At 44.3% G+C, this 24,055-nt stretch overlaps 3 protein-coding genes across 4 annotated transcripts; 1 reads left to right on the top strand and 2 right to left on the bottom strand.

The window, feature by feature from the left end:
• The first annotated feature begins 457 nt into the window (after positions 1–457).
• mpnd (MPN domain containing) lies at positions 458–4,313 on the top strand. The gene is made up of 13 exons (XM_085927865.1): positions 458–718; positions 1,404–1,600; positions 1,675–1,896; positions 2,048–2,150; positions 2,420–2,498; positions 2,567–2,663; positions 2,751–2,823; positions 2,898–2,974; positions 3,054–3,222; positions 3,314–3,384; positions 3,455–3,544; positions 3,603–3,695; positions 3,865–4,313. Exons 1-13 carry the CDS (start codon positions 715–717, stop codon positions 3,949–3,951), a joined length of 1,362 nt encoding a protein of 453 aa, XP_085783991.1. The 5' UTR covers positions 458–714; the 3' UTR covers positions 3,952–4,313.
• Positions 1,404–12,054, bottom strand: sh3gl1b (SH3-domain GRB2-like 1b). 2 transcript variants are annotated; one of them, XR_015067954.1, is made up of 10 exons: positions 11,646–11,744; positions 9,087–9,155; positions 8,945–9,017; positions 8,728–8,871; positions 8,521–8,654; positions 8,286–8,444; positions 8,099–8,202; positions 7,860–7,993; positions 3,040–6,711; positions 1,404–2,108 (listed from the first exon to the last, which is right to left on the bottom strand). XR_015067954.1 is itself a non-coding variant. In XM_085927864.1 (9 exons), the coding sequence occupies exons 1-9, from the start codon at positions 11,688–11,690 to the stop codon at positions 6,518–6,520; spliced, it is 1,056 nt and encodes a 351-aa protein (XP_085783990.1). In that variant the 5' UTR covers positions 11,691–12,054; the 3' UTR covers positions 1,404–6,517. The 2 variants fall into 2 exon arrangements, 1 of the variants encoding a protein (XP_085783990.1); XM_085927864.1 differs by having other exon boundaries at positions 1,404–6,711; positions 11,646–12,054.
• Positions 12,055–13,683: 1,629 nt separating this feature from the next.
• rorca (RAR-related orphan receptor C a) lies at positions 13,684–24,055 on the bottom strand. Its single transcript, XM_085927437.1, has 10 exons — positions 23,684–24,055; positions 18,528–18,613; positions 18,257–18,398; positions 17,143–17,586; positions 16,939–17,060; positions 16,701–16,833; positions 15,959–16,066; positions 15,762–15,872; positions 15,573–15,685; positions 13,684–15,502 (listed from the first exon to the last, which is right to left on the bottom strand). The coding sequence occupies exons 1-10, from the start codon at positions 23,688–23,690 to the stop codon at positions 15,341–15,343; spliced, it is 1,428 nt and encodes a 475-aa protein (XP_085783563.1). The 5' UTR covers positions 23,691–24,055; the 3' UTR covers positions 13,684–15,340.

A 24,055-nucleotide genomic window follows, 5' to 3' on the forward strand; every position in this document is an offset into this window, starting at 1 on the left:
GCGTTCACTTTGTATAACTTCCATTCCACGGAAGTTAAAGTGTACCCATGAGGAGTGGCGCAATACCTTAATTAACCAGCATGTGTCGCTAAAAACCCACTGGCAATGGTCGAACTCGAAAACTGGAAATTTGCTGCCCTCTGCTGGCGTAATCCCCGGAAAGTGCTTTTCTTTGAGACTTGGACGTCCTGTATGGAAACTGTCTTTAAAGTTGAAACAGTGCGGAGTTTTCTCAACTTTCCGTATCACTTGTACGGTGCTTATCACTTGAAAACACCCCGTAATACTCAACGCGCATTTAAAATGGCACTTTCATGTCGTTTAATTTCCCCACACCGCCACACTGTTTACATTTTTTGGATGTTTTATTAAATAGCACGTTTAATGCGGTCCTCTGCTCGGGGGTGTGTGTAAATGTGAATTATCTGAACAGTGTCCGGCGGGGGGGAGGTGGGTGGTCGTCAGCATGGCAGCTGGCGCCCAGGGAGAGAGTGACAAGGAGGAAGAAGAAAGGGGAGGGGATCCGACATTAAAGCAAGACAACAAGGAAACGACCACGACGGAGCCTTCATTTTATGCTTTCCCACAACAAGCCGAGCCGCCGTGAGCACGGGAAGAAGGCGCATCGCCGACCGCCAGCGATAGAGAGAAAGCCTCCGTGCCGACTGCACGCTCAAGCGGCCGCTTCCCGAGCTGGAGCGACTCGGAGCCATCATGGGTGAGGAGGATGAATGAAAGTGGGCTTTAATTATCATCCCAAGACCGGGGGGGATGAATTAAAGAAAGAAGGGAGAAGCAGGCCGCTTCCTTTGCCGAGAAGGGACAGGAAAACAAAGGCAGCGGTTTAAGCCACAGTTAAAGGAGACGCTCCATTTGGGGGGGGGGGGGTCGTTTTGTCCCTTTAAAAAAAAAAAGAACCAAAATAAAACGGGATGAGATTAATTAAGCATGAAGCAACCACAATAGAACACTTTAACCAGTCAGACATTTAAGGAGATTGTCTGACATTTTACTGTTTGGGAACGAAATCTTTTTTGCTCCCTGGAAGAAAACGAAAATGTTTATTGTAGTAGCCAACCAATAGACATGAACCCCCGTTTATCGCGGGGAATAAATTGCAACTCTTGTGCGCACCTTGGCCACCGGGAACAAGTTTCACAACCAAGTGACTCGGAAAACTAGAAATATTTTAGTCATTGTTTTCCACAGAGGATAAAGAATATTTGTCAGTTAATATTGTTCTTCTGTAATTACACCGCTTCAAGTATTATAATAGTTATAGATGCCATTCGTATCCTGTCAATAGCATTTTGTATTGTTTGTAAGTGTCAGAATACTATCTAATTGGAAGGCAGATTAGATTGATTGACACGGTACCGCTACCTTTTGTTTGTTCTGCCCAGAGGTGCCCAGCTCACCTCAGGTGGTGGACGACGGTGGCGAGGACGAGGAGGAGGAACTGAGCGGCGGCGAAGAGACCGATTTGCGTTGCAGCTCTGGCCGGAGCTCGCTGCTCACTCGGCGGGGCATCACGCTGCGGGTTCTCCTCAAGGACGGCTTGGTGGAGCCCGGTGATGGCGTGCTGGCCATCCACTACCTGGTAAGAAAACATTGCCACGTGCTCTTTTCTTACCAGGCTGAAAAGAACACTTTTTCTTTGGGTCTGACTCTCAGGGTAAGAACTTCATTGGGGACCTGCTGAACGACGGCAAAATCCGCTGGGTGGAGACGGGACAGATTTTCAACTCTCCGAGTGCCTGGGCCACTCACTGCAAGCGTCTGGTCAACCCGGCCAAGAAGTCCGGTTGCGGCTGGGCGTCGGTACGCTACCGCGGGCAGAAGCTAGCCCAGTACAAGACCACCTGGCTGCACAAGTACCAGCCCAGCGCTGACATGGTGAGCACGCCGTGTCCTTCCAAGTAAAAATATGAGGGGGACGGCAAAAGTTTGAAGTTGGCTGAAATGTCAACTAATGCAATCACCAGACCTACAAGTTGTTCAAGAAATTAATAGGTCTCTTCACGCTACGTGGTGTTGCTGACATCAGAGCCTGGTGAGCGAGGAAGACGACGACGAGGATGAAGAGGAAGGCAAGTCAGCCGTGCAAGCTGAAGACAAGAACAGAAACAACAAACCTGGATTATTACATGGTACTTTTTTTTTCTTCTTTTTAAGTCTCTCCTCTGCTCGGCAATCTGTTTCCTATTTCAGGGACGGGCGGAGGCAGGTTGTGTAACTTGACTATCTGTTAGCTGACATTTTTTATGGAAGAGAAAGGAAAAGTGCTTACATTTTCACCCAAGAGCCCTTTGCACTGGAAAAACTGAAGTTCTCATTCAATTCTTACGTTTGTACTTTTAAATTGGAATGTAATCGAAATGTAATTTCAGTTCATTTCAACATGTGCTTTTTGTTCCAGACGCTATGGCCCCGAGGAGAACGGACCGGGAGAGGATCCCAGTCAGATATTGCACTCTGGGCACGAGGGACGTTACCAGGTAGCCACTTTCTAAAACGTTTAACAAGTCCACCGGAGGGCGCTAACGAGGTCACCTTCCATCCTCAGAGACCCTCACACGCTGGTAGAGCTGTCGGCCTTTTCGGCCATTAACAGGTTCCAGCCTTTCAACGTGGCCGTCTCCAGCAACGTGCTGCTGCTCATGGTAACGCACACAACTAACTTTTGGGGGCGGAGTCTCAAGGTGGGCTGGAAAAACCCCTCAAAGGTACTATATGCATCTCCTCACTAGGACTTCCACTGTCACCTGACCACCAGTGAGGTGGTGGGATACCTCGGAGGACGTTGGGACACAAACACACAACGTGGGTTTGACCCAAGAATAAAAAATAAAAAAAAAGATTATCCATCAAATCTAAACCTTTTGGTCTCGTTTAAGTGCTGACCGTCTTACGGGCGTTCCCTTGCCGAACAAGGCTGGCGGACAGAGAAGCTGCATCTGCTGTTGAGGAGGAGGTACCACACTGTTCTCTCACACAGAAAAAGTCACACAATTATTCTTTTTTTTGTGTTTGTTTTACCTTGATTCACCCAGATTTGCCAGAACTTGTTCATGCGCGGCTTGTCGTTGGTGGGCTGGTACCACAGTCACCCCCGCGGTCCAGCCCTGCCGTCGCTGCAGGACATCGACTCGCAGATGGACCACCAGTTGAGGCTGCAGGGCTCCAACAACGGCTTCCAGCCGTGCCTGGGCGTCATCTGCGGTACCTGTGCTTCAGGACTTTTTGTTACATATAGGCCTGGCTGATTGGCTCAATTGGCTAATCAGCTAACAATCGGTTAACTGTTTTTCAGGACCTTACTATCACGGCAATCAAGGTGTGGCCTCCACTATAACCCCGTTCTGGGTCGTACCTCCGCCTGAGGTGAGCACGGCAGACGAGCTTACCCGTGTTCGGGCCTCGTTATATATTTTTTTGCTGTCTTTGATCACAGCAAAGGCCCAGCGACTACGGGATCCCCGTGGCTGTGGAGGTCACGTATGTTCAAGACAACTTTCTCACCAGTGATGTCCTCAATGAGATGGTATGACCGCGCCGAGCGTGCTATTTGGTAAGAGGCCTGAATGCAAAAATATTTACAGGTGCTGCTGGTGGACTTCTACAAGGACGCGCCTGACCTCGTCCACTTCCACCAGTACTGGTGTCCCGACACCACCATGATGGACAAGATCAAGGTGAGAGCCAAACATCCGACATTATTTGTACATAATAGTTGAATGATTGTCAAGGTAATACATTTGCATGAGATATTTATTTTTAAATGATTCATGAAGGTACATTGAATTGGTTTAGGCCTCGAATGTATATCTTTTTTAACTTCCCTCACTGCTGTCACATTTAAAGGGGTCACTGAGCTGTCACGCCCCCAAGGACCAGGCCTACTCCCAGATCTTGGAGCACGTCTACAGCCAGCTGAATAGCGCTCAGTGAGACGAAAGTCAGAAATGTCATTGTTTGCTTTTGTTGCCGTTACACTGAGGTGATTTCACTGTATCAATGACAGCTTTTCACAGTTTTGCAGTCCGGGGGGAGGAATTACAAATGACTATAGGCTTTGATTCTTAAAGAAAGAAAGAAAGAAAAAAGTAGTTTGTGAACACCTTTTGAATTGTGCTTGTTTCCCTTTTTTTATTTATTACTGCACCTGCATGAGAACTGAGTGATGCCTTAAGCCTGCTGATTGTTGTTCCATAAAACCTTTCTACCAATACACACTGGAAATATTTAAAACACATCTGTCTTTTTTTTTTTTTTTTTTTTTTTTTTTTTTTAAATAAATATTTTTGTCCAATATAGTATCAGAAAATAAATTCACATTTCCTTTTTTTGCCTTTTGTTTATTGTAAGAAGTAGAGAGGGTCGGGATCGGGAAAGATGCACATAGGAATATAATAGTAATAAAGGACAAATAAATTGTGGTTAAATTCAGTTCTCGTTGCAAAGGTAAAAAGGCGGCTTACATCTAACATTTGACAAGGTATAACAATAATTAATAAAGGACTACATGCACTTTTTGTAATGGTTTTGGATATAAAAATAATACTATCGCGAACCTGAATATGTTTAATGCGATTCCGTTGAATATTTAAGACCGACTACACAAAACATAGCGCTTTACAATCAGGAAACGAATGGGACTTTTTTTTTTTAAAAACATCTAAAATGTATGCAAAACAATTAGTTAGGTGTGTGTGTGTGTGTGTGTGTGTGTGTGTGTGTGTGTGTGTGTGTGTGTGTGTGTGTGTGTGTGTGTGTGTGTGTGTGTGTGTGTGTGTGACGAAAACAACCTGTAGTGTCATAAAAGTGCCGCAATGAGCACACACGCAAAAAGTGCCACGGGTTAAAAAAAATTTTGAAAATGAAATTGTGGACATTAGTTTTTGGTTTCCTACCTTTCTGTTCCAAAGGCACTCAAAACAATCCATAAACAGTGCTCCAATACCAGGTGTAAACATATTAGACAAGGTCCAAAACACAGTGGCAGTCTGGTTCTGGGCGTGGCAAATGCACAAACGTGGACTGAAGGATAAAAAAAAAATGGTTAAAAACATTCCCGATTCAAAGCATTCCCTTGATGTTTTCCCTTTGACCAAGTTTGGAATCCTCAACTATATACAAATGGATTTTTGTGCAGTGGAAGCTCCCAAGTGGAACACAAAAAAAAAAAAGCCAGTGACTGCCAAAGCCCTGTCAAGTATAAAATAGATGCTTTGACGCCATTTTGTGGCCAAGCCCCCCTATGTTGAGGTGAGTGGAGGAAATGTCATCTCATTTCAACTTTGATATTGAGTCTTAAACGTTCCTGGGCATAAGGTGCATTCATGAAATGTCAATGCTAACATCTGTAAGCTTCTCTAAGGCCTTTTGCATCATGGTAGCATTAGGCTAACGGCGTTTCATGAGATGACATTTTATGGTTGAAAAGTTGTCATGATTAAAAGGTTCCACTTTGGTGTTTCCACCCGTATTAAGGAAGAGTTGAAATGTACTAAGACAAACATCACGTGGGTTTAAAAGCACGGGAAAACCTCTAAGTGGGAAGCAGGAGTTTCACATTACGGACAGAAAGACGGAAACGCTGCCAGCAGCGTTGTCTTTTCAGGCACTGCGTGTGTAAAACGGCCTCTACGACAAGTCGGAGTGCACAAAGTGGACAAAGTGCACTTGTCAAGTGACGGGAGCATCACTGGAGATGCTTTTATAAAAACACTGCGGACTAAAACCATTAAAAAGACAAAACACTGAAGGTTAACCGGTGGCTATTCTGAGCATTTATTTCATATCCGCCCTTTGTCCTTAGCAAGATTCAGTAGTAGTGTCTTACTTGAGTTAGCCTTGGTTGCTCTGAGTCCTGCTCTTCCTCACTTTTCTATGGAGTCCCACAGGGTTAAATTTTGGGGCCCTTGCTGTTTACATCGGTACCCTTGGAATCCATTTTAAGAAAACATGGTATTTCCTTTCACTACGCCTCACTGAGCAAAAATGACCGTTTCTCATTAAGGCAACTTTTGTACTTTCTAGTGATGGGGGGAAAAAAATATTATACGGATTTTAAAATGTAGAGTAAGGCTAAAAAAATGCTCAAATGGATATCAAGGATATGGATGGCGCAAATAGGGAAAAACTTTCCAAGACACAATCAGTCTACTAGTGCACTAGTGAGGGCACTCGCACACGAACCTGAGGGATATGAAATAAATGCGCAAAGTGCCTTGTACGAGTGTTACTAGAACGCGCTAGACGGCGACAGTGTGGTTCAATACCTCAGTCAGATAAAAAAAAAAGGCAATTGTCAGAGTGGCCAGCAGGTGTCAGCTCAGATTTGAAAGGGGGGGGGGGCGTATTGCGTCAACCTGAGCGTTGCATGCTTACTTTGTCTCGGTCTAAAAATCAAAGGGAGGTCTTAAGAGTCCATCCTCCAAGTGGAACTGGATCTAGTGTGGACCACGCCGGGGTCTGTCCGAGGCCTCGCTCCCAACCCGCCCTCCCGCGCGCCTTATTGGGGCAACGGAACCAGCACCTCCACGTAGTTGAGGGGGAAAAAGCCAGACTGACTGTTGAGCATCCCCTCGTACCAGTTCTCGTCGATCTGATTGGTCAGCGTGATGATATCGCCCTCGCGGAAGCCCAGTTCGCCCTCGTTCTCCGGCTCAAAATCGTAGAGCGCCTTGCAGCTTGGTTGCTCCGGGGCTGCGGCCAAGGTGGGAGGGAGGGAAAAAGCACGACTTTTACCAAAACATAACAGACTGTGTCACAACATCCGGCAGCGTCAATAGAGGTGGCACTGGCTAATATAAAAGTATTACTTTGGCGCCATCTACTTTCACTCATTAATAAGATCAATTTTTTTTTTTTTTAAATACACAAGTATCTTTACTTCTACTTAGGTGGCGTGAGTACTTTCCCCACCTCTGCCTTTTGTTATCTCGTACTCCCCCCAACCATCCTCACACATCACTGATCTGAGAGCAGCAGAGCGCACACAGGAGCTCCATGCACAAACAAACTACGCAATTGTCTCCACACAATTCACTCATTGTGCAGCGTGGTAGGCAGTCGAGCTTGAGAAGCGCAAAGAGCTAATCAGCCCTGTTGTCTGTAACAAAGCCTGACGTCTCAAAAGGTATCAAATCCTAAAGATGATTTACACGATGCAATGCAAAGCACAGACGTGTTTCGACACTGCATTATTCAAATTGTGGTGAGTTGAGTTCCGTTTTTTGAAACATAAAAAAAAGCAGACTTTGCTCAGACCACAGGATGTGGATTTGTTTCACCGCGTGCAACGTTAGCAAAGAAAACATGAAGTCCATATGGTGAAATTCACCAACGATTTAGTGTGTGTTCTGCTTCCTAGTTTTCACACGTTAAAATAAAAAAAAATTGAAACAAAAAAAACAACAAAAAAAAAAACATCAGACCACAGGAGAAATTCATGCTCCGCCCACTCTGACTCACAAAACGTTTGCTTCCGGAAAAACAATCTGGGCCGGAGAATCGACGGTTCTGGTGATGTCAGGGGGAAGAGGAACAAGGTCAGTCGGACAATGTAGGCCAAAAAAAATCACGCGTGCACACGCATGTAAACATTACAGATGTGTGTGTGTGTGTGCGTGTGCGTGTGCGTGTGTGTGTGTGTGTGTGTGTGTGTGTGTGTGTGTGTGTGTGACATATTTGTGCTGTGCTGCACTGACTCATGCAGGTCTTGTGCAATCACGTTGGAAATAGCTGGAATATTTATCCACTCGCTTTCACCGAAACAGACGTTTCCTCGGATTGACACTGCGGTTTTCCCACATTTCAGAAATAAAACCTTTAACTCCTTCCGGGTGACTCACCTGAGTTGCGAGAAGGTGGCAGGGCCATTGAGGTGGGGTAGCCCCCGTTGGAGTGGTTGTCTTCTCCAAAATCAAACAACGGTTTGGGCTTAGGCGTGTATTCGCGTCTCGGTCGGGACTGGGCCTCGTTCATCCTGTTCAGAGAGATCACGACCCCGTTTGAAGCGTTAGCATAAAGCTAACGCAATTTGGCGAAATATCTTTGCTTTCTAAAAAGACAATATTGAATCGCGTCGCACCTTTCTCCGAGCTTATCCGACAGCTCTTCCAGAACCTGAACGGCCTGCCGGTGGTACTGCAGCTGGGATTCCACCAGTGACGACAGCTGGCTCACCTGCTCGATCTACTCGCGCAACGTAGCGTCACAGCGAGTAAGCAAAACGAGCGCCCCCCACGGCACGCCAAAGTAAATAACGGGGTCCTCACGTCAGTCTCCATCAAGTTGTACATGCTGTTCTCGGCAACTTCCTTCGACTCGTGAAACTTCTCTAGGGCCTGTCGGATGTCCTCCTCGGGGATTCTGCCCTGCCGCTTTTTTTTGTAGTCGTAATCCAGGCGGCGGCCTTCCAGCTTTTTGAGGTGGTGCTGCAGACGGACAGACAAGAGTTACGTCATCCACGTCCTAGGGAAACAAGACGCACGATGTCGTGGTAAAAAAAACCTGAATTTCACGGAGGTCTTTGTCGCAGAGGCCTTGCAACGGATCGATGAAGTTCTGTTTGACGTCGATATCCAGCGAGTCTTTGACTTCGGCCATTCTCTTCATGGATTCGCCTACTTCCACGAGTGCGCCACCTGGAGACAGAAAAAAATGATGCCATTGATTTGAAGTGGGGCATTTCAAGCCGTGCCAAAAAGTCCATCTCACCAAAGTTAGTCTCCTCTCCCAGTTCTCTTCCATACTTGGTCATACATTCTCCCAGCAGCCCCTCGGCCTGCGGGTAGCCGGGGTTCTTCACCTGACCTCGGATTTTAGACATGGTGTTCAACATGGAGAGTTTGGCCCGAGATGCTGCGGGAGGAAAAGGAAGCTGATGATCTTGCTTCTAAAATTTATGGCTGCAAACATTCCTCCGCCTTCTCACCGGGGTTGGGCTGGAGATATTCAGAGGTTTTGGAGATCACCTCTGCTACAGCTTTACTGGTCACGTCCACCTTCTACACGCACACAGCAAGAAGTCCGATATCATACGGAATTCCAGAAATTCACCCCAAAAACTGTCTTACCCGCTCCAGATCTCTGAAGTCATCATCAAGTTTGGTTCCTTCAGCGCCGCCAACTTTCTCGCTCACCATCTAGCGGCAGGAGAGGAAGACAAAGAGCCGTGGGGGAGGGGGGAGAGCAGATGAGGTCATTTAATGAGGCCCATAAGGTTCTAATGGACACATCCACACGCGAGCTGGGTTGTTTTGCTGCTGTCAACGTGCATTCTAAATTCAACGCAGGAGCGAGGAATGATTGTTTTGCTCTTGTTTATTTAAAACTCCCTCGACAACGATTACATTTTACTTTGGGGCACCGTTGAGAGCCGTGCGTTCATTTAGCGGCAACGCTGACTTGCATTTTCTAATCCCAGGAATAAAATAAAACAATGTACGTGTGTTTTCTTCGGCATTAGTTCCTTCAGACTCCACTGGCAGCAGATAACGGCGATGATTTACAGCCCTGGGTTGCAAAATAACTGTATGACCTACTTTGTAAGCATAACAAATCGTTGTTGTCTTAGCAATCTGTCTTATGACAAAAAAAGTTAGTATTTATCCAATCTGACAAAAGCGACAAAGAGGACTAAACTAAAAATAGTGTGAAGTTTCGGTAAGACTTGAACTCCTTTTGTCATGTCTGGAATTACAGAGCGCCCCGTACATATTTGGCCAAAGGTTGAAAGGCAGCCTTGAGGTCAGACGTATCACGAGATACCAGTCGTTTCCACCCTTTCCCCAATTAATTGGCCTTCAAGTTCACTCATCTGTCCAAGGGAGTTAACCCGCCTGACTGGATTTATATGATGTGGTTCAAGTTTTGGTGGCATCCCATCAGGCCTCTTCTGAATTTTTGTGGTACCGTAACGGAAACAGCAACTTTTTCTAAATAAATGTCTGAACCCATTTTGAATTTTACAAACAGACAAGCGCAAAGTGGACGAGTCACACGCAATGTCAGAAGTCTGTGGTGGAAAATTTAAACATGTCAGGAAAACCAGTGACTTTTAGCTGTTGCCACCCTGAATTGCTCACCACGCTGATGAAAAAACAAGCACAGCTAGCGAAGCCAAGAATCGACGCGAGTCTGTCGACTATCCCGCCTGACTTAGGGAGAAGAAAATAGCCCGGATCGTGGGAGGCATCATAGCGAAGGATTTACAACCGTTTTATTCCATAACTACCAGTTGTTGTTGTTTTTTTAAATGGTCTTAATTAAGTGTTTAGCATTTTAGGAAGAGTCATTGTAGCCAAAATCTTTGATTTACAATATTGTAGCACATTTTGGTTTTGAAATCTTTGTTCGATGCATTTGGAGTTGATGATGATGTAAAGCGAAAGGTAAACAAGGATGTGCGCACTGCTGGGCATTGATATCCAGCCCCACTTCCCGTATGGCTCCAGTGAGGAAAATGTGAGCTGTGTCAAACGTTATTGAGAAGAGGGAAAACAAAAGAGGTGTAGTCAAAATAAAACAAAAGATTCTGCTTATCTCAAGGTGTTCTATCTGTGACTGGCATTGAGTCGTGGTGATTTACCGACATCATTTAGTCTACCTAATTCAATAAATAAATACTAGAAAAAGAGAGTCGTTTGCTGTAGCTAGCGGCTAGCTCTATACTGAATAAGTACTTAATATGCTTGTTTTTATGTTGTTGTTTTTTTTAACTATTACTATTAAATTAGCTATCACTGCTACATTAATTTGTAAACGCTTTGCAACAATTTCTTTCCACCTTCTTATACAATCAAGCCATTTGAGTTCATCAGTCCATTGTTTCAACCCTACTTCTTCTGATCGTGTTAACAGTCCAGTTTTACACACAAGCTAATCAGACATTGCAACACATTCTAACCATCAGGGATTTCTGCATGTTCCTGACAGGAAACTCGAGGCAGAAACCCAATGGCTTTCCTGCTTAGATCAGCAGGGGTGGTGAAGAAAACGACATTCTTCAACAGCATCCCCGCCCAGGTTGAACTGTTGTAGTAATAGTAGAAGAAGATCCAAGTTTTAAAATAAATAATCAGCACTCAAATCCATCGATTGTGTGAGCAAAGATATCGATGAGGGCCCACAATTGACCTCCCGGATTAAAATAAACAAGAAATGATTTAACACGACACATCTGGAGTGGAAAAGGAGGTCAGCAGGTCTTCCAGAAAGCGCTGACACAGTTTTCAAATACAAATTCAATTGTATGTTTAATTTGGAACATGTTATGTTTACTTCTCATAGTCATGACTCACAGGGAGACCGAAAGAGCTTTTGACCTTTGGTATTATAAATCCAAAGAAAACGAATCGCCTGGAAGATTCACCTCTACTTTAATTAGCTTAGGGTGGGGAAGAGGAGACAAAAAAAGCAACACACAAAAACACGAAACACATCATAAACAGCAACATTTGCTTCTTTGTGGCACCACACAATGAAGAAAACCCAAGTTAAGTGTTAATTAGCCGTAGCAGAAACTAAATGGCGTTAGCTACAATGCTAAGCGAAGCTAACTAGGAGTTGGTTAGCTAGCCGAACCCGAAGCGGGGTGTTGGTAACTGGCTCGAGGAAGGAAAAGTTCAACAAACCTGGCTCGCTTTGTAAAACTGCTTCTTCAAGCCGGCCACGGACATGTTGGATGTGTCTTCAACTTCACAGCTAGTTCGTGGCGTGAACGGGTCCGAAGTTGGTCGCGCGGCGTTGGGGGCAAAACGAGTCGAAATGCTTCGGAGGTCTCATAGGACTGCTCACACGTCCGTCACTGGGTCGGGACACACCGACTGACCACGTCCACGTCCGCGGGGGAGTCGTCCCACTGTCACCGGACATACACACACTAAGATGTCCCGAAAGTAAAATTTGGTGCGGTGGAAACTTGTGGCGAGCGTCCACGTATTCACCCAAACAAATGTGCAGCACAACGAAATGATTCTGCATGCGGAGAGCTCTTGCATTGGCGTCTACTGCCCCCGTGTGGTTGCAAGTGGATGTCCAGGTTGGGTTACCAGGCCAGATGTTTTCGTTGCACTTACATAACATAAAAGCGCAGAACATTTTTATTAGGTCGTCAGATACAAACAGGAGCATTTGTCATAGAGGGCAAAACTTGTATTACCCTCATGGTTTGTGGCTGGCGAGGCAATAATAATTAATTAATTAATCTGTACATGAATGTACCTACAAAATTGCTGAATGTAACAAAACCGGGATTGCGATAGGTAAATCAAACAATCATAGGACAAAAAACTTCTGAAAAACTTCATAAACTCTATCCACCCACAAATCAATTTTGCAACAATACTACTGTTGACCAGAGGGTGTCAGTAGTGTACTACATTTAAGATTGACACATAATTTGACCACTTTTCAGAGTGAAAATACATGCTCGAAATGGCGATATTTGTATTTGGAATTTGTTGTCTGTTCTTAGATTACAGAAATTGTATTATGAAACCAAACTGCATTTTCTGACATCTGCCATTGAATTGAATACTAGTTTCTGCATTTCCTGAACAAAGTCTGTTCTTTTCAATGACAAATCAGTTCAAAACGCGTTTTGTTTTTAATTGTAAAAATAATTTTATTATATTCTTAAACCCACAAAGCATGTCACCATTGTGCAATAACACTTGTGTTAAAAACCACTCTGGCTCTTATATCCATGACATGACATAAATTACTTCTCATATACAACTATCATGATTCAATATTATTATTATTAATAATAATATATCTTAAAATAGAGTGACAATATCATATACAGAAGGATCATGACCCAAAAAATAAGAGGGAGACATATTTAAAAATGCTCTTAAAAAAAATAGAATTACATCTCTCCGAAAGACGAAAAGGACACTAGCGTAGACTGAGGAGCGAAATATGATGGTACATATCAGGACAAAATTGAAGATCACATCAAAACCAAGACAAGGATCAGAGATTATAATTTTATATGCATTTCACTTTTTTTTTTTTTTTTTTTTTTATAACATTTTTCTTGATTTGTATCAATATCCTATTAAACCTATAATGCCAACGCAACGTGTCCTGCATTAACAATAATCAAAAAGGTTCTATTCCTTGATACTTCCTGTAATCCAACATTCACAAGAACTGTACACAGTGATCAAGGTTTAAAGGTCATCTACAGTTTGTCGGTGCTAAGTGCCTCGCTGACACGGCGGGACAGGACAGAGAGCCGAGCTATCACCCTGAGGAACTTCAACCGGGAACGTTTTGGCCCTGCTAAAATTGCGGCGTGGAGGATTGCAATGATTGAGGGGGAAAGAAATAAATTAAAAAAACGAAGAAAAAAAAAAAACGTGCTTCATTAAACATTCTCCGACAAAGTATTGCACCTTGTTACAGTCCGGCCAACCCTGCGCATGAGTCAGCTTTGAATTTATCATATTAGAATCCAAAGAACCCTAAAAAAAAATGTCTATGCTACTTTAAAGTTCACTGTTTGGCAACAAAGGCCCAATTGCACAATCCCCACTGTGCCGCCGCCACTACGACGGCATCTCGTTTTTGTTTAGTGTGCGCTGTTTTCGTTTTTATTTTTACGCAACTTGAAAGCATCTGCTGTATGGCCAAAAGCACTGTTCCAGCAGTGCCACGCAAATCCGAGCAAAATATTTCACGTCCGGTGTATGATTGTCTCAATATACGGAATACTGTTAGCAATTTATATTATTTTTCTTTCAATGTTAGAATTTGGGGTAAAATTTCAGGATGAACGATTGATTTTGCGTTATAAAAGGTTCTGGTATTTTTTGGGCCTTTTTATCATCGCCATTCTCACATTCTACATCGTCGATCTGTTGCTTTAAAAGGCGGGGCCTAAGTTGGTGAGTGACGTGTGCGTCAGCATATTAGTGTATTATATCTCGTGCAGAAGCTTTTCAGCATGAATGTTTGAGAGGGAATGAGGTAGTAAAGGGTCAATAGATCCGACTGAGCAACCTCCAAAGTTGAGTGAAAAATTTGAAGAACCAATCGGAGCTCCAAATTTGCCTCAAAATTTTCGTGTTCAAGTCACAAAATGTCGGGTGGTCAAAAAGAGTAAACCTCACTTCATCACAAATGTGCTGTAGTGAGAGTTGGCGCAGATAATAAATCCCTTACAACCGACATCTAAGGAGCTTAAATAAACCAGCAGCCCATCTGTCAACTCTTTATCCTTTGGCTCCGCCCCCTCCAATCAAAACACGCTGTGGTCGTATAGCACATAATGGCGCAGTCCAAATGCTCGGAACTTTAGCTCTTCAGTTGTAAATATTATCGATTGTAATATTTAGATTTTGTAAAAAAAAAAAAAAAAGGGAAAAAAGTGTATTTAAAATCCCCATTTTGAGTCAGCCTTTAATTTTATTCCCGCTAATTCTATCAATTAAAAAAAATAGTTCCAATTAATTCTCCCCTGGATTTTGTCAAGAGTTAAAACACCCTTTCATGGTACAGGCAGGCAGCATGTGTGCGACCATGGGTGCATTTGTCTCCTATAAACGACTATATAGATATCGGAATATAAAACGGAAACTCTAAAAATAGATTCACAATCTCTCTTGCGACTCTCCTCTAAGTGGCATATGCAAAGGGAAAGGCGTATGGGACTGAGGTAATGATTGCATCAAAAGGAGCCCATTTACTTCAGTGTCTGAAGGGGGGGAAAAAAAAGAAAAAAAATAAATACCTGCATGAGATGGAGAGAAAAAAAAAAAAAAGGACTGAGATTGATTGGTGGTCCCTTTGAACGCTTTGTTTGCGCGGCGAAAACCTTGCGAAAAGGAGACAACTGATGCTGAGTGACAAGCGGTGAATTGCTACCACAAAAAAAAAAAAATCTCCGAGGTAAGTAAGTATTCAGTATGTACATTCGGATCGGAAACAGGCCTTGAGGCTGTGCTGAATGCTCGAAGGGGCCGGCATTGGGGTTTACATTCAACCGTAGCTTACTGGAGCTATGAGAACTGCACACATATGCTTTTTCAAAAAAATCATTTGGAAAATACAAATTATCTAGGCCACTCTTGAATCTTTTCTCCCAGCTCCCTCTGAGAGAGATTTAGCCGGCACCCTTGGGCGCGGCGGCGGCGCCAGAGGGGGCCGTGTGGGTCGGTCGGGAGTTGAGAGGAGCCATATCCCAAAACGGGGCGTGCAGGATTGTCATCGAGCGGCAGCCACGTGACGTGGTTTGACTCGCTCGCCCCTTCCTTCACACGGTCTCTGTTGCAGACTCTCTGTTTTGATTGTTCAGTTTTGTTTTGAAGCGAGTGCACGCTTAACCTTCGGTGGAGTCCGGGAAAGTGAGTTCGCTGCCAAACACCTCCCGGTAGAGCGGCGGGAAGGTGTACGCCGTCTCGGGGTGGACCAGACGGAAGAACTCCAGTTTGTCGATGTGGAGCATGCAAATGGACCTCATGACAGGAAGTTTGGACACCATCTGGGGGAGGAGGAAGTCGATGAGAAAATATTCAAGTGGGGCGGGGAGGGGGGGCAAACAGCAGACGTACTTTGGTGAGCTTCTCTTCGGATGCGCCGCCTTTTTGTAAGCAGCGCTGGAGGGCTACGTAGACCTTCTCCTGAAGCTTCTGGATCTGTTGCACATCTGTCAGCCAGGGTCGGTCTAAGAGAAAGACGAAAAGTACATTTGAATCGAGCGTCTCCAATTAAGCGATAGTCTCAAATGGTATTTCGCTCACCTGGCGAGAGCAGCACAGCGGCGGTGAAGAGGGCCATCTCCTCTTCAGACATCTGAATGCGACTCAGGCTTTTGGCCAAGTCGAACACGGCCGCCACCAGGTCGTCGCAGCCTGGAGGAAGCGGAAAAAAAAAAACACGTCGTCGTCACGGATAGGTCAAGGATGAGGAAGAAGCGTGAGAAGATGGAAGCACTCACCGAGCGCTTTGAAGAAGTGAGCGGGGGCGAACCTCCCGTTAAACAGGAAGGTGTTGTTGATGGGGTTGTAGGCCCGGCACATTCGGATCAGAAGGACGTCCATGCAACCTGGATGGGGACAGAGGAGAAATAAAATCACATCGTAAATAAAAATAAGCAAAAAGGTTACTGTGGCATTGCACAATGGTTAAAAAACTCATGACGATGTTAATGAGCGAATAGTTGCGTAACTAAGTTGCATTTTGAACTTCAGCAAAGCCGTCAATGGTGAATCTGGTTTGGCAAAGAGATGATGTCACATTCATTTGATACGCTGATATGAGCGAGAAGGTCCGATTAGTCCGATTGTGAAAAAAAACTCCCCCAAAAAATCTAGCCAAGTCTAAAACGATGAGCCGTGATATCCACAATTTCCAATCGACAGATTCTCCAGAGCGTGACGCCACGCGGTCTAAACAACGGCCGCCATTCTTCAGCCGGAGCGCAGATGGGGCTCTTTTCCAGTCACGCTGCATGCTTGTGATTGTCGAGCTCCGTCAAGTCGCCGGCCCCTTGAGGCCATTGTACCGCGTGTGCACTTTTCATGTGACAATAAGCACAGCTATTACAACCAAGCAATAAACACGCACGGCAGGGGAGCCATATTGCCCAGAGGCCTACTTCCTGGCCACAACAGCTCCCAGCTGAAACCCAACGTGCAATTTTTCCCTGAGGGCTTGGGAGCATTTGAAATCTTACTGACCTGCTTTGAGGAGGATAATCTGATCATTCTGACAGAGGTCCATGAAGCCAGAGATGCGCTTGGCAAACTCCACCACGTACTGGATGGCGTTGGTGATGTGAATGGCGCACTGTTGCCACATCACTTCAGCCGACTGACAGGGGAGAAAAAAAAAAAAAAAACATCAAGAAAAACCGTTCGCGACCAATGACGGCTATGGACGTCAATTTGGAACTGGTGAATGACTTCATCAACCTACCTTAGATTGGTACATTCGGGTCTCTTCCACGCTATACGTGGACCACGCCATTCTTTTCAGCTCCTCCGTACTGTATTGGCTCGTCTCGATATGAGACTTCACCACGCACTGAGTTATGTGCTCTGAAGGGAGAGAACATGAGCGATAAGATTAGCGTCGTGCTCCAGATTGATTTACCGCATGCATTAGAAAAGTAACGCGCACCGAGTTCAAGCAGGGAGCATCCTTCGGGCAGCGGGTTGTGGATGGCGTGCGAGAAGAGCCCAGAGTCGTGCAACAGCTGGTACTCGTGTTTGATGCCGTGATTGCCCTCCATAAAGTCCAAGCCGGTCTGTTCCGGTGAGCTCTGAGAAGACGAGCTGCTGCCGGCGCTACCGGCGAGCATGTCCAAGCTGCTGTAGTCTCCGCCGCCCCCGTCCTCGGGGGTCAGCGGCAGGTCGAAAAGCAGGCCGTCGGGCAGCATGGTGAAGTCGTCCAGATCGCCTAGGGCGGTGCTGGAAACTCTTCTATAGGTGCGTTCGTGGTCGCCGATGTCGCCGTTTTCTTCCCGGGCGGCGGCGCCGGCGCATTCCTGCGACTGCTGGTGCTTCTTGACCTCGGCGTACAGGCTGTCGCGCTGCTTCTTGGACATGCGGCCAAATTTCACCGCTGTGACAAGCACAAATTATGTTTAGTGGCTAAAATAAAAATAGCTCATGTATTGTTGCAAAATGTCCAAGGAGTTTTATAAAATGTGCTAATTATTGTAGCTACTGTAGTATTTGTATTGTATGTTGGATGCGTGCCTAGTCTTAGTGAATGACGTAAGAAGCTGGAGTTGGGTTTGCCGGGTTATTGTTTGGCCGACTGGTCGCAGCTCTTTGTGCGTTTGTCCACATGCGAGGACTTAATAAGCCCATAATTGCTCTATTTTCTTTCTTCCAGTGGTGGCATAAGTCAAGCTTGCGTAAAACTCTAATTTTGGCTGGCGACACAATACAAGAAAAAAAAAAGAAAAACGATAATTGATAACTTGTTTTGTGTGCTAAGTTTATATTTTGCGTGTCTGTGTGTTTTGTTTTCCTCGAGCTTGAAATATTTTTGTTTTGCTAATCCACCCCGTGGCCACCCAAAAAAAAAAAAAATCCTAGCTCCGCCAGTGGACGCTACATAAATAAGTTAGATTGTATCTATTCAACACAATAGCTGTGATTGTTTTCACACATTCCTCATGAAGTGTGAATTAAAAACAAGCTCTCAGTCGCACAGCAGTTCTTCGTGATCTTATTGGAAGGCGGCTTTTGAAGCGGGTAAAGGATGAGTGCGTGACCGTCCTCACCGTCACGGCTCATGCCCAGAGCGAGACACTTCTGCAACCGGCAGTGTTGACAGCGGTTGCGATTGGTCCGATCGATCAGGCAGTTTCTCTGTCGGGAGCACGAGTACATGGCATTGTTCTGCTGGCTGCGTCGGAAGAAACCCTGAAAAAAAAAAAAAATCAACGTTCATGATCCAATTTCAGTTGGGCGGTGGCTACAAAAAAAAAAAAAATTGTTGGCAGCATTCCAGGTGTAATAATCATAATGACAATGACGTAAGCGAGGACTCACCTTGCAACCTTCACAGGTGATGACACCATAATGGATCCCTGAGGATTTGTCCCCGCAGATTTTACAGGGTATCACTTCGATTTGAGCTAGAGAGAGAAAGGAATGGATTACTAAAAATTCTAATTCTACTGAAAGATATAGTTTCTTTATACTGCCCCCGGTGGCCAAGTTACGTACTTCGGAAATTCATTCCAATGGTGAAAGATAATTTAAGATAAAAATGATGGCTTTAAGAGCACGGTCTTCAAATTTTTTCTCAAGGTACCGCATGATTCTTGTTTTTTTGGGACTGATTGTCACAGCCACACAATACAACTCGAATGGAATGTACACTGACCAGTGAAAGAGGGAAATGCTGCGCCTTTTTGAGGAAGAGCATTTGCTTTTTATCTCGTCCACATTTGACGTACACAAATGGTGTCAGGCAACGCGTTAAAGGTTCACGGTAGTCAAAAACGTCACACGAGTGGAAAGCTAGCGCAAAACGACAACGACGGCGAACCCAGCACCTCCCGTGATTGACACGGGAGCCGGCGTATACATTATGCACCTCCAGTTCATTGTGGAAGCTTGAGCCTTCTTAGCAAAGAACAGCATGTTCTTTTCATTATGTTGTTTATCTAAGTAGCTGGGCCTCCTCAAGCCCAGAATAGCAGGTCAATTGCATTAGCGGAGGCTCGAGGTTATAAAGTTTCATGGCTCGCGCCTCTCCCTTCCCTCCGTCTCTTGCTTCTCCTCTAGGAAGACCAAAATGCTCATCTAGCAAAACAACTTTTGAGAATTTGGTAAAACTAAGCAGCTATTGTATTGACTGCTCACATTTTCAGTTCAGGCAAAAAAAAAAAAAAAATAATAAAATAGGCTTTTTTTCCCCCCACATTTATTTTGTTTCTAAAGTCTTTTTGATAAAATACTCAGAATTGAGTTGGGGAAGAGATTGAGATCTTGAAAAGAAAAAAAATGAGAGCTATCATTGAAATAATAAATGACTTGGATATTTTTCATCCACACTTCCTGTACAATGGTGACATATCTCGTTTTGTGGCCAGCATTGTAAAGATATGAATGAATAAAAATAAATAAATAAATAAATAAATAAATAAATAAATGTCAGTTTGTTTTTTTGCTGCTCCCTCTATTGCTCCTCCGCCGCCCCTCCCAGCAGCCTGTTATATAACCGCAGTCTGGCCGCATTCCACAAATGCACGCGTTCAAAGGTGGTTGCCCCGACAACCGGATGACGTTCCTCTTTCGCCCGCCCTCCGCTCTCATTGTGCGTTTTGACTCGCCGCCTCACCTGCCAGTCAGTTGAGGGAGCAAAATCGGGCCTGCCGAGCCCGAGTTGCTCCACTGACACACTTTCCCATTCATGCAGCAGGAGGACCCCCCCCTCCCATTTTAAGGCTGACCAGTAACGCATAAACTTTTACAAAACACATCACCGCTAACAGATTTAAAAGGGCGAGTCGGTGGTTGTTTCCAAACTCGCCCGACATCTGGCTTTATTCAAAACGTCAAAGTACAGTCGAGTAAGAACAGCTGTAGCCAATGGCGGCTCCCGACTTGTTGCAGCATGTCAAGTATCGGGAGTGAAATTTCAGCTGTGCCCATAAATCTATTTTTTGCTCCGGTTGCAGCCGACGGTAGACGGATCCCGTGGGCAAATAAATGTCTGTGTAATTACGACATGTGAGCAATAAAAGCTAAAGACTTATTAGCATGAATGAGATAAGAGAGTGGGGCAATTTATAGCAGCGGTGTGACATAAATTAAACTTGTTACCTCCGCCAAGGCGGTTTAGCACGATTACGCAAAAGCAACTGTGACTTTAGCACTTAGCTCTACGCTACGCGACGGCCTATAGACACATTTTGCCTTTTTTCTGAGCGAATACAAACATCAACTCACAAATTTGGATATTGACCATTAATGTAATTTGTGAAATTTAATAGTTTTAGTCACGTCTGTGCTAGTCTGTCAATTTTCGCTCAGGACTTTAGAAGGGAAAAGTGTTGTAAAGGCTTGTCAGAGCGGACTTTGCTCTCTCATACGAGCTAATCAAACAGTCCAAGGTTCTGTTTACCTGCTCCTTACCTGAAATACTGTACTTAACCTACTTTTGGAAAAGAACACTGCCTGACTTTTATTTTTATGATATATCGCAGTCCCAAGTCAAGGCAGACATTTCAAATATGTTTTGCAATGCTTTCGAAGAAGCGACTCGGCATTTTAACCTCTCTGACCTACCTTGAAAACAAAATATGACCCGACACCCGACTTGTTAAAAAATAAACCGCATGTTTAAGTGATTACAGCGAGTGTGAGGTGACAAGTACAAAGGGGCCCGTGACAGAGCCCTGTGACATGCCTCGAGTGCGGCCGGACGCCGCGGGGGCAATTCTGACATTTACGGCCATGTTTTCTGGACTGACAGGAATCGCAAGATGGCCGCAGGGCAATTCATCATTTACAAGCGGGCCAAATCGCACACCAGATCGACTTACACTTGCGGTGCGGAATGTTTCCAGCCGACCGGTAGAGCACAGTTTAAAGCATAATCCAGACACAACGCAATGCTGACAGTCACAAAATGCCCACAAGGCATATTTCCGTCAACACACATCCGAAAAAGGACTTTTTAAGATTTGGAGGTCAGCCCTTTTTTTTTTGTATACAATGAAAGGCTAGCGGTCGGATAAACACTTAAGAAGTACATTTTCTTTAATTAGTTGTGGCTAAATCCTCACCTCATTGTTGTACCGCTATAACTCTGCAAATGTAATGCAATTATTGTAATTAAATGTTATTAACCTGCTGACAACAATTGCGGGACATAAGCAGAGTAGATTTTTGTTTTTTGGGTGACATTGAATATTTTCTAATTTTAAACAGGTGCTTTGTGTCAAAATAAGGGCTGGGAATAATCGACATACCGATCCGACGTAGGTCAAGATGAGATCATTATCTGACGCGGATGTAGCTTGAGCGTTACACGCTAGCATTTATTCAGTTCACCATATTTCCAAATAGGAAAACTGGAACGAGGTTCGTTTCACCGTCGCATTATGTCAGTGTTTCCCAATCTTTGAGCCAAGGCGCATATTTCACATTGGAAGAAACCTCAAGACTATGAAAAGTACATACAGTGAAATAATAATAAAATATCTCGTCTCAATTTACTCAGAAACTCAGTCTCAGTGTGACAGCTGGTGTTGTTTAGATGAGGGCAAAGATGACACGCTTCGGAATTTATTACAGGGATTGAAAATAGACACGCACAGGGATGAGAGGAATCGTTTTCAGGCCAATTAAGTGAAATTGGATAATTTCCCATAATAATCATTTTGCTTCCAGGTACAGACCGACGCCAGGCCATTGCTATTTCAGTTGTGATTTTTTTGCACAAATGAAAATATTGGAGTCGCCTTGAGTTTGACTACTTTTCTTCAAGATACCACCAAATAAACGTCTAAGCAAAATATTTATTTACAGCGCTCTTGTAAACACGAATGGAGTCTAGATAATTGTGGAACGGAATCTTAGCGTGCGGTCGACAGCGAGGGGAGAGGGCACCTTGACACATACCGAGTTTCGCTGTGAACTCCCGCAAGTTTGCGCATTGCGCGGATAGCGGCCCGGGAGGCGTTCTTGGAGAGCACTGTGTGACCTTCGACCTTTGCGGCACCCCCGGGGGGCCTTTTTGATCCTCGTGAACTCAACACGGTTTCATCGTAGCGCGGCAGTCAGAGGGAAAAAAAATAGCCCTTGTTTTCATTTAATATGAGGCAGCCTTTTCATTCCTCAAAAGGTTATAAAATATAAAATTGGTTTTGAAATATGATTAATAATAATTCATGTCATTTGATATCGATTCGAATTAGGATTACTCGTCTATGCTCAACGCCGAGCGAAATTTCCTATCCTATCCAACTAAATCCAGACGCGGGTCTCTCTTGTTCCCTTGGGTTGATATGAGTAACCCAAGCTGATAGAGGAAACTGAGCTTAACTTGAACCTGCTGTGCCTCATGTTTAAATGTGGGCTTGCTGTGCCCATATCCGGCTTGGCCGCAGCGCTGACATCATAACAACGGCAGGGACACCTTCGGACACTTACGTCTTGCAATATACAGGAAAGGAAAAAACAAGAGTCGTGGCGATTATCAGGGAGGATCAATTAATCCCATCCTTTGCAATAATTACTACTTTCCTTTTCATCACAGCTTTGGCACCATCTTGTGGAATTTTATTTCATGACTGAAAGGTAACAAAACTGCAAATTGGTGCCTTTTCCCATCAAATAGCTCAGGAAAAAAAAGTTTTTGTGAATACAGAATGGTGACTGGTAGAGGTGGAAAAATACATTGTTTTTTTTTTTGATAAAATATCCTTTTATGACAGCTCATGCTAGTGCATGGTCATCTTACATTTATGGTTACAAATCGATATTGAGTGCACACAATAAAAGATTAGCATCCTTCTCGATTGGAAAGTAATTTCAACAAACACACACACACACACACACACACACACACACACACTGTAATCCTCAATGACATAACTAGGTCAGTGGAACACCTCCTATCCTCCACCTCTACATAACACATTGTCCACCATACCGATGAAAACAAGAATACACTCAACAGACAAAAAGAAACACTTGTGCAATATTTTACAGTACTGTAAAGCCTTTTTTTTTTTTAGTATATATTATTTTGGTGGTCAAGTGGGACACACATTGGCCATATTTAGTCTCAGAAAATGAACTCGGTTAAACTCGGAGCTGATGTTAATAGAAAAGTAAATAAAAAATGGTGAAATTCAACAAAGTAGGCGCGCAAAGTGTCTTTCGTGGAGGTTTGAATCAGCCAGCTCGCACCCTCCCTTCGCCATTCCCTCTCTCGCTCTTACATAACCGCAGTAAAGTCACCAGAGAGGCAACATACGCACTCGGAAAAATAATACCGGCCACCTAACAAACTAACTCCATTTTGTGCAAAGATGCAAAATTGCAACGTATATTTGACATAAAATAACGAGAGATATATATTTTTTCTCTATTTCTTGTATTTTTTAAAGTGCGTTTAAATGCTTTCCAAAAAAGTGCACATTCTTATTTTGCAGGAATCCCAAACTTTGTTGTAAGGGCAAACTTACCTCTCATGTCGTCGATTTATTCTATGCGAGTCATGAAATTCCTCCTCTGTTGTGAGGTGGAGAAAGAAAGAAAAAAGCCGGGGTGAAAACTGAACTTGCTCCGAACTGTAAAAACAGCAACTCCTCATACGGCTCGTGGAGCCTTTTCGCCAGTGGGGAAAAAAAAAAAAAGAAATAGAAAGCGCGTCCACGATACGATACTTTGCGGTATGTAAAAGTTCGCCCACTTTCTACGCGGTTTGCCTTTGCGGTTGGGTCGTTGCGGTGAACTCGCGCGATGGTCTCACAGCTTCTTCCTTCCTGCTCTGCGGCTGGCGCTAACCTACTTTAAACGACGCGTGGACTACACATGATCGTCACCCCGCCAGCCAT

The sequence above is a fragment of the Syngnathus leptorhynchus genome, chromosome 13 (assembly GCF_054491065.1).
Source record: "Syngnathus leptorhynchus isolate UIUO chromosome 13, UIUO_Slep, whole genome shotgun sequence".
NCBI lineage: Eukaryota > Metazoa > Chordata > Actinopteri > Syngnathiformes > Syngnathidae > Syngnathus > Syngnathus leptorhynchus.